This window comes from Macrobrachium nipponense, chromosome 31 (assembly GCF_015104395.2).
Source record: "Macrobrachium nipponense isolate FS-2020 chromosome 31, ASM1510439v2, whole genome shotgun sequence".
In the NCBI taxonomy this organism is placed as follows: Eukaryota; Metazoa; Arthropoda; class Malacostraca; order Decapoda; family Palaemonidae; genus Macrobrachium; species Macrobrachium nipponense.
The window spans coordinates 55,437,728-55,448,340 of record NC_061093.1 but is presented as its reverse complement, the minus strand read 5'-3'; the positions used below and the strand labels follow the sequence as shown (position 1 = coordinate 55,448,340).

At 37.4% G+C, this 10,613-nt stretch overlaps 1 protein-coding gene across 1 annotated transcript in view; it reads left to right on the top strand.

Annotated features, from left to right (window-relative positions):
* LOC135206984 (alpha-L-fucosidase-like) overlaps window positions 1-3,594 on the top strand; it is a gene marked incomplete at its 5' end in the record, with an annotated part of 8,873 nt that extends 5,279 nt beyond the window's left edge. The window contains 5 exon segments of the mRNA XM_064238584.1: window positions 369-567; window positions 1,168-1,308; window positions 1,890-2,052; window positions 2,440-2,572; window positions 3,336-3,594. Coding sequence (XP_064094654.1) covers window positions 369-567; window positions 1,168-1,308; window positions 1,890-2,052; window positions 2,440-2,572; window positions 3,336-3,440 — 741 coding nt within the window.
* Between the last annotated feature and the right edge of the window lie 7,019 nt (window positions 3,595-10,613).

The window sequence follows — 10,613 nt, the reverse complement described above, 5'->3', positions numbered from 1 at the left end:
GAATACTGTCATATCCACAGAAAAGACATTGCATTGGCCAGGAACCTTAGTGCAATCTGCACTGCGTCATAGACGTCCCACTGTCCCACAATGTCCGACGGGATAAACATTGTTACCATATCATAGGCGAGGCAGGATGACGTCATAATCGTTGAAACGGTGGAAGTAGATCTGGCAACAAACAGTGGTACCAGATGAGGTTGTCTACCAGTGTTTTTACTCTGCTCACAAGGCAAAAGACTGACAGACAATTGTTAATTGGTAACAGCATCTGCCCGTCGGACATTGTTCGACCGTGTGGACGCACCTTTAGAAAACCGCGCACCCTTGATAATTTTGACACATTCTAAATCATTTCTCTCCGGAAGGTGAATAACTACGAACCTGAAGTCATCTGGTCTGACGGAGATGCTGGACCTGATTGGTACTGGAATTCTACGGTGTTCCTGGCTTGGCTGTTCAACGAATCGCCCGTCAAGGAGACGGTTGTCGTCAATGACAGGTGGGGAGATGGTATATCGTGCCATCATGGGTCCTACTACACATGCGCAGATCGGTATAGCCCAGGTAAGGCAATGATGGGTAAGGGATTGGTAAGACTGCCAAAATGTAAATTCTGGATTTTGAATTATTGTACAAAGCACTGCTGCTGCTATACCAACTGGCTTCTCAGGTTCAGAATCTGAACTGAATAAGTTTAAAACATTGTCCCAAAAGCAGCCCTGTGGCATTATTTAGCATTTACCGAATATTCAACACTGATGGCAATATGACGTCATGCGTCTTCGCACATCTGTGAAATTACCTTTCATTTTATGGCAATGCATAAAAAGTTTGGCTATTTGACGCAAAGTTTGGCGGCAGAATCCTACAAAATATCAGAAAACATGATCACGTGACGCTAAGAACTATACATATTTCACTTGACCGTGATTTCTTCATATAACTAATTATATGTCAATATAGACCACAGCCGAAACGAGAATAAAATGACTCTAGTAGCTCGATCATTTCGCCTTCCACTAGGCCTCTTCGAGAGCTTCATTATAACTAATTGAATTCAAGGGAAGGCATCTGAGCAGTGAAACGAAAACAGGAAAATTATGATACACACTTTACATCAACTAGTGGAGAGTTCTCAGTATGGTCATTTTCTATTTTTATCAGGTGTTTTACAGCCCCACAAATGGGAGAACTGCTTCACGCTCGACAAGGCCTCCTGGGGCTACAGACGTAACGCGCCTGCGGGAGATTACCTTACGATCCATGACGTCCTGACCCAGTTGGCATCAACAGTCAGCTGTGGAGGTAAAGATCTTTCAGGTTTTCCTTCTTTTCAATGCAGAGGCAGAAGGAGCTGGCAGCCATGCCCGATAGAAACAAGGTTTAACACAGAAGGGAGTGTTGAGCGCCCCACTATAACCCTCACCGTCATCATAAGCACTTTACGCTAGAATGCATATTTTGAGATTAGGCGCGAAATGAGTATTGTTTCTCTTTTTTGTTTCGTGCCATTTTCCCCCTGAAGTATCAGATTTCATACAAAGGAAAACAAAATAACTCGGGTAACTAGATAAATAGCTATTACCTATGTATGTAACTCGCGTCACTGCGCATTTAACAGCTCATCTGAATTACCTGTTTTGAGATTAGACGCGAAATGAGTATTGTTTCTCATTTTTGTTTCGTGTCATTTTCCCTCTGAAGTATCAGATTTCATACATAGGAAAACAAAATAACTCGGGTAACTAAATAAATAACTAATACCTATGTATGTGACTCGAGTAACTGCAGATTTAACAGCTCATCTGAATTACCTGTTGAGGTCTCGGATAACGACTGAAATAACTCGCGTCACTGACGAAGAAAAATGAATTTCAATGACCCAGGTAACGTCTTGATCAACGTCGGACCGACGCACGATGGGATGATCCCCCCAATCATGGAGGAACGTCTCCGGCAGCTGGGCTCTTGGTTAGACGTCAACGGCGCTGGAATCTACGGATCCAGGCCCTGGAAAGTCCAGAATGACACCGTAACTCACGGAATTTGGTAATTAGCTTTATGGAGGCTCTCTCTCTCTCTCTCTCTCTCTCTCTCTCTCTCTCTCTCTCTCTGGGTTAACTATGTATCTATTCATCCCTTCTTATTAGCCTTTTTTCTCTATCATTTGGCTACGTGTTGCAAGGCAATGGCCCCTTTGGTTGGCTTGTTCCATATAAATAGGTTTGATCTTCTGAATAGCAATAATATATTCTATAACCAATTATTATTCATTAATCGTTTATTCTTTAGGATCTATTTTTATCATATATGCACTATACTGTAGTTCTTGACCAATCGAACCATCACTGCTAACGACCTTTTTCCCAGGCATACAGCCAACCATGACCTTACTTATGCCATCACAAAATATCACTGCTGACGACCTTTTCCCAGGTATACGGCCAACCATGACCTTACTTACGCCATCGTGCTCCAGTGGCCCAAACACAACACCTTGACCTTAGGGTCAGTGAAGCCCTCTGACCAAACCACGATCAAGATGCTTGGTTTCGATGGAGAACTTAAGGTAAATCTTTTCCCCGTTTAGATTTGTTTTCTTCTCCTCTCTGTAACATTTGAGATGCTGAGTGGACATTTCGTTGCTAAGACTAGGCTGGTTGACACACTAATTTAGTCCTTAAAATTCTACATCATTCTGATTCTAAAAAGGTCCATTCATCTTCGGTTGGATGAATTATCTTTTTTTCAAGACGAGTGACTTTACTTAATACTGTGTTGTAAAATATAACAACCACGACAACATCAACGTTGATTATATGACAATAGTAATGAAAGTATTTGGGAAAAACTCTCTATCGTGGGAGTATATATATAATGTTCTAAGAGGTCCACAACATTTTTTGTTATTGTGGACCTCTTAGAACAATAAAAGTATTATTAAACTATATATTCATAGAGAGTGGGTCCAGAAGGTAATATTTCCTTTGTATTATGATGAAAAGTTACAATGATAACTGCAGTGTTCTAAGAGGTCCACAATAATGAAAAAATAAATGTTATGAGTTCATGTATAATTTATAACCCTTCACAAAGCTTTCGAACCCTTCCCTAGGTTTTTTTTTTTCTTTCTTTTTTTTTTTGAAAGAAGATGAACCCAGGGAAGGGTTCGAAAGCTTTGTGAAGGGTCTTTAAATTGTACACGACCTCGCAACATTTTTTTTTTATTATTGTGGACCTCTTAGAAATTATATATACTCTCGCTATAGAGAATTTTTTTCCAAACTGATAACTGTAGTCATCTAATTTCACCTCTTTTCTTTATTCTACAGTTCACACCTCTCACTCAAGGGATGAATGTGACTTTCCCTGACTTATCCTCTGTCACCAGCGAGTGGGCATGGGTACTGGAGATGGCCGGGGTTACCCCAAGTTAAAATGGCCCTTCAAGCCACGAGGAAAGGAGGAACGAAGAGAAGTCTAAGAGGACTGACTGCTTTTTATTTTTCTCGTTTATTTCGAAAAATATGTTTCGATTATTCAAGAGGTAATGGTTATGCGAATGGTATAGCACGTAAAGATTAATGCTGACTTGCATCTTTTATTCACATTCCAGCTTTGATTTTGTTTTCTGTCAGTGCGTCTCCTCGCCTTACATACATACATAAACATATATAATATATAATATTATAATATAGAATCATTATATATATATATATAATCTTATTATATATATATATTATATTAATATATATATTTATATATATATATTATATATATATTATTATATATATAGTATATATATATATATGTGTTGTTGTGGGTGTGTTTGGTGTGTGTGTGTGTTTGTTTTGTATTTTGCGCTTTAAACGTTTGCATGGAACCATTGGTTATTCAGCAACGGGACCAAACCAGAACGGTCTTGACGTGTCCATTCCGAACCATGTCCGACGAGGAGTTTGAACTTTCTATCACCCAGAAATACGCATCTTCTAACCTCTCAGTGGAATTGTCCGAGAATCGAACTCGGCGGGGCCTATATGTATAACAAATACCGTATTCCACCCTCCTAGTTTTTGCTCACCTGACATAACGTGCCCATGAAGGTTTTCTTTTTACTGCCTGGACTGTGTAATCTTCTCATTCTTCGTACAAGGATTATTCCTTTCCACGTGGGAGGGACCAGAAATCTCTCAATGGCGCCTTCTCTTTGTTTTTCGATCAGACTTGGAGAGAAAAAGGGGTATTTTAAACGATCATCTCGGGTTTCTCATTTACCCGCCCCCCCCCCGTAAAACCAGTAAAACCCGGGAGAGAGAGACAGAAGAGAGAGGATGTATGCAAAATGAGTAACGGTTCTTATTTGGTTGTATTTACATGCAGTTACTTTCTCTTTTATTTTATTTATTGTCCCCTCTACTTTATCTACCTAATGTTATGCATACATATATGCTACACACAATATAAATATATATAATAAATATATATATATATAATATATATATATATATATATATTATATATATATAGATATATAATTAAAATATATATATATATATATAATATATATATTACAAACAGGCGGAGGTTTCTCTAAAACCCAACTATACAATGAAGGTAGGGTAAGAAGCACCAACAGGTCAAGGAACTCATATTTATTAAGTTGCAACGTTTCGAAGCCAACCAGCAGGCCTCATTTTCAAGCTAAAAAGTAACAATATCTAATTAGTACAATAAAATTAAGCTACAATATTAAAATACACAATGTAAAGTACAATAAAACAATCACAGTTAAAAACACAAATAAGGACCAACCGTTGAGTGTGAAGACAGAGGAAGGACTAACAAAAAACGTAAGCAGTTCACGAGAGGTAAAGAGGTGTAGACGTGGCATGGGTGTTCAGTGAGGGGACCAGTTTTTAATAAAACAAAGATTCATTAATTGTTAAACCTTGTGATTGGAAGCTCTGCCCAAAACCTGAAAGTCCTTGTACTGGATCGAATACCTACATTTATCGGTATGATCCCTTATGTTGGAAAATTCGGGATTCGAAAGCTTAGTGCCAGTTCTATAGCTGACAGCTCTATGACTGTCGATTCGGACCTTAAGTAACCTATGTGTCGATCCAATATAGGTTCCTCGATTACATCGAGGACAAGTAAACTTGTAAATGACACATGAGGTCATCCAAACGGTCCTTGAAGTTGAAAAGGCTACCGATATTCAGTGGGTTTGTAGGTATAATTTTGATTTTCATGGCAGGGAGATGACCAGACATTAAAGCGTGGAGTTCCTTATATAAAGTTTGTATTGTGAATAAAAGGAGGCTAGCATAGAACGGTAATTTAGGAACGTGAGGAGTAGGATGACGTGGAACAAAAATATTATTTAAAAATTTGGAGACATGCTTAAAGAACAACTGGGTGGGAAAGCAGTTGCTGTTAAAATATTTTTGCAAGAACGTGACTTCATTGTGAAAAGACTGCCAACTAGAAGACAAAGCAAAGGCTCGGTGAAGCATGGTTAATAAGGCATTTATCTTAAAATCAAGAGAACAAAAACTATAAAATTTGTACCAAGACCAGTGAATGTCTTTTTTCTAAAAACGGAAGTTGAGAAGCCATGGGAGGAGCGTGTAATTAAAATATCTAAAAAAGGCAACTGATTGTTGGTTTCGTGTTCAATGGTGAATTTGATGTTAGGGTGAAAATGAGTTGATGAAAGTTAAAAACCTCTCGCGTCAAACCGACTTCTAAAGAGTGCAAACGTGTCGTCAACGTACCGTTTATAAAAAAGTGGATGGTACTAAGGGGACAAGAATCAAGCATTTGCTCTTCCAGCGAGCACATGAAGATACCGGCAAAGATGGGTCCAAGAGGAGAGCCCATAGCCATACCATCAATTTGCGAGTAAGAACAACCATTAAAAACAAAAACGGTGTCCCGCACCGCCAGATCTAAAAGTTTCCTAAAATCATTCTTACAGAACCCATTAAAAAGAGACTCATCCGTAGGAAAAAGCTTACTTAAAATTATATCAATGGTCTGTTGTACAGGTACATTTGTAAATAATGACTCTACGTCATAGCTTACCATAATAAGGTCCGAGTCCTGAGCAAGAATGGAATTTTTGAACTCGTATGAATTCTTTAGGTTATAAGAATTTTCAGCTAAGGGGGCAAGCATGGGAACTGATATTTTGCCAGTTTGTAATTGGCGTTATTATAAGACGCTAAGATAGGACGGATAGGAACACTATCTTTGTGGGCCTTCGGAAGGCCGTACATTAACCATACGATGACCCCGACCTATCAGTCCCCTATACAGCTCGGGGTCATCGTATGGTTTAATGTACGGCCTTCCGAAGGCCCACAAAGATAATGTTCCTATCCGTCCTATCTTAGCGTCTTATAATAACGCCAATTACAAACTGGCAAAATATCTAGTTCCCATGCTTGCCCCCTTAGCTGAAAATTCTTATAACCTAAAGAATTCATACGAGTTCAAAAATTCCATTCTTGCTCAGGACTCGGACCGTTATTATGGTAAGCTATGACGTAGAGTCATTATTTACAAATGTACCTGTACAACAGACCATTGATATAATTTTAAGTAAGCTTTTTCCTACGGATGAGTCTCTTTTTAATGGGTTCTGTAGTAAATGATTTTAGGAAACTTTTAGATCTGGCGGTGCGGGACACCGTTTTTTGTTTTTAATGGTTGTTCTTACTCGCAAATTGATGGTATGGCTATGGGCTCTCCTCTTGGACCCATCTTTGCCGGTATCTTCATGTTGCTCGCTGGAAGAGCAAATGCTTGATTCTTGTCCCCTTAGTTACCATCCACTTTTTTATAAACGGTACGTTGACGACACGTTTGCACTCTTTAGAAGTCGGTTTTGACGCCGAGAGGTTTTTAACTTTCATCAAACTCATTTCACCCTAACATCAAATTCACCATTGAACACGAAACCAACAATCAGTTGCCTTTTTTAGATATTTTAATTACACGCTTCCTCCCATGGCTTCTCAACTTCCGTTCCGTTTTTAGAAAAAGACATCACTGGTCTTGGTACAAATTTTTTACAGTTTTTGTTCTCTTGACGTTTTAAGATAAATGCCTTATTAACCATGCTTCACCGAGCCTTTGCTTTGTCTTTCTAGTTGGCAGTCTTTTCACAATGAAGTCACGTTCTTGCAAAAAATATTTTAACAGCAACTGCTTTCCCACCAGTTGTTCTTTAAGCATGTCTCCAATTTTTAAATAATATTTTTGTTCCACGTCATCCTACTCCTCACGTCCTAAATTACCGTTCTATGCTAGCCTTCCTTTTATTCACAATACAACTTTATATAAGGAACTCCACGCTTTAATGTCTGGTCATCTCCCTGCCATGAAAATCAAAATTTATACCTACAAACCCACTGAATATCGGTAGCCTTTTCAACTTCAAGGACCGTTTGGATCCATGATGACCTCATGTGTCATTTACAAGTTTACTTGTCCTCGATGTAATCGAGGAACCTATATTGGATCGACACATAGGTTACTTAAGGTCCGAATCGACAGTCATAGAGCTGTCAGCTATAGAACTGGCACTAAGCTTTCGAATTCCGAATTTTCCAACATAAGGGATCATACCGATAAATGTAGGTATTCGATCCAAGTACAAGGACTTTCAGGTTTTGGCAGAGCTTCCAATTCACAAAGGTTTTAACAATTAATGAATCTTTGTTTATTAAAAAACTGGTCCCCCTCACTGAACACCCATGCCACGTCTACACCTCTTTACCTCTCGTGAACTGCTTACGTTTTTGTTAGTCCTTCCTCTGTCTTCACACTCAACGGTTGGTATTCCTTATTTGTTTTAACTGTGATTGTTGTTTTATTGTACTTTACATTGTGTATTTTTAATATTGTAGCTTAATTTTATTGTACTAATTAGATATTGTTACTTTTTAGCTTGAAAATGAGGCCTGCTGGTTGGCTTCGAAACGTTGCAACTTAATAAATATGAGTTCCTTGACCTGTTGGTGTGCTTCCCCTACCTTCATTGTATATATATATATATATATATATATATATATATATATATATATATATATATATATATATATATATAATTTATTTATTTATATATATATATAGAACTGACTCTCTCTCTCTCTCTCTCTCTCTCTCTCTCTCTCTCTCTCTCTCTCTCTCTCTCTCTCTCTCTCTCCGGGTTTTACGAGCGTAATGAGACGAGATGATCGTAAAATACCCTTTTCTCTCCGAGTCGGATCGACAAAAGAGAAGGCGCCATTAGAGATTTGGTCCTCCCACGAGAAAAGGAATAATCCCTACGTGAATGAGAAGATTACGGAGTCCAGGCAGTAAAAGAACCTTCATGGGCAGTTATGTCAGGTGAGCAAAAACTAGGAGGCGAATACGTATATGTATTTGTATATATATAGGCCGCGAGTTCGATTCTCGGACATTCCACTGAGAGGTTAGAGATGCGTATTTCTGAGGACAGGAGTTCAACTCTCGTCGACATGGTTCGGAAGACACGTCAAGCCGTAGGTTGGTCCCGTTGCTGAATAACCACTGGTTCCATGCAACGTTAAAAGCACAATACAAACAAATATATATATATAGTATATATATTATATTATATAATAATATATATATTAATATATATATAATATTATATATATATAAAAGACAAATCAGAAAAAGGGCACTCTGAATGAAGTTTGGAAAACAAATAGATTGAAAGTAAGAATATACATCTCTTTAGTGAGATCTGCTTTCCCCTGAAGGTATGAATTATGGTTTGGCAATTAAAATGAAGTCCACAATTTTTTCGTCGATTTTAGCATAAAACTCTTAAGATTACGAGTCATTTGGGAGGATAGAGTGAGATATGCTTTATCATAACGGGAATAACTCGGTTGCTATGCTCAAATATTTCACAATGGAAGCAATAATAGTGATAGTAACCAGATATATAGAAAGATTTTTAAAATGTTAGTTTTAACATAGGCAAGGGAGAGTAAGTATAAAGGATTCTGAAGAAAAAACCTGGTCTTTGATGTTTGGGGAGCGTGGTTCCCAGAACCCCCAAAAAAAAAAGCGAAAAGGAAAACGCAAAGGGAATGAAAAATGTAAGAGAAAAATATTTGTACCTCGGCCGCCATTTTTTAGTTTTCTGTAACAAAAAACTATCGAGATGGCTGTTTATCCGTCCGCCCTCAGATCTTAAAAGCTACTGCGGCTAGAGGTCTGCAAATTGGTATGTTGATCATCCGCCCTCCAATCATCAAAGGTTACCGAATTGCAGCCCTCTAGCCTCAGTAATTTTGATTTTATGTAGGGTTAGATTTAGCCATGATCGGGTGGGAATTTCCAATGCAGCATCCAAAAGCATCAAGGAAAATGTGAGGTATTTCTGCAATATCTTTTATGTTCTCTTTTTCACATAATGGTAGGTAGCTATTCTGTTCCACGAGAGCTTGTTTTGCAAGCGAATAATAATCGCCATGAACGAAAACACGGCACTCTGTTCCATGAGAGCTTGTTTTGCAAGCGAATAATAATATCCATAAATGAAAACACGACATTCTGTGCCGTGAGAGCTTGTTTTGCAAGCATAATTAATAGCCATAAACAAAAAAAACAAAACAATAACAGACTCATCAATAATAATCCAAGGATGGAAAAAAAGGGAGTAAAAAAATAAAGCGACAGAGATGAGACCAGATTCCCTGGATACAATCGAAAGACTATACGACGATGGTGGTGACATCTGCAGAGGATTCTCCAAAGTGAAAGATTTGGCGCCGGTGGCACAGAATACTGAACAGGGGGTAAAAATGGGAGCATTTGAAAGAGGAATATGAAGATTTAGGGGGAACGGAACAAAAGGTGCATTGGCCGACGGGAGAAATATAGATTCCGTTCTTGCGGACGTATTCTGCTGACAAAAGACCGCGTTGCCGATTGTCGGAATTTATCATCGAGACTTTGGGCCCTTTTTGTGACTAGAACAAAAAATGTTGTAAGGAAAGGAAAAGAAATTTGTATGTCATTAGTTTTAAACATGATGTATTTAAACTTTCACACTGGGTCACTGTCTATACATTGGATTCAGGTCCTGTTCAGGGTAGGTGTATACTCATCGTACTATATAATATCTCATTGACATTTATTATTTACAAGGTATCGTGATCGTAGATTTGATATCAACAGGCTATATATATATATATATATATATTATATATATATATAGATATATATATATATTATATGTATGTATATATATTTATATACGTATATAAAAAAAGCTTATTTTTCCATAGTATATATATATATAGATATATATATATATATATATATATATATATATATATAGATATATACGCACATAGTATACATATAGTATGTATTATCAAATCACGAAAGTTTGGAACGTGGTAAATGCATACCATTTATTTTTATACATATATATATATATATATATATATATATATATTTATATATATATATATAATAAAGAAAACATAAGATTACACATATTATATATATATATATATGTATATATCTATGTATGTATGTATGTATGCATG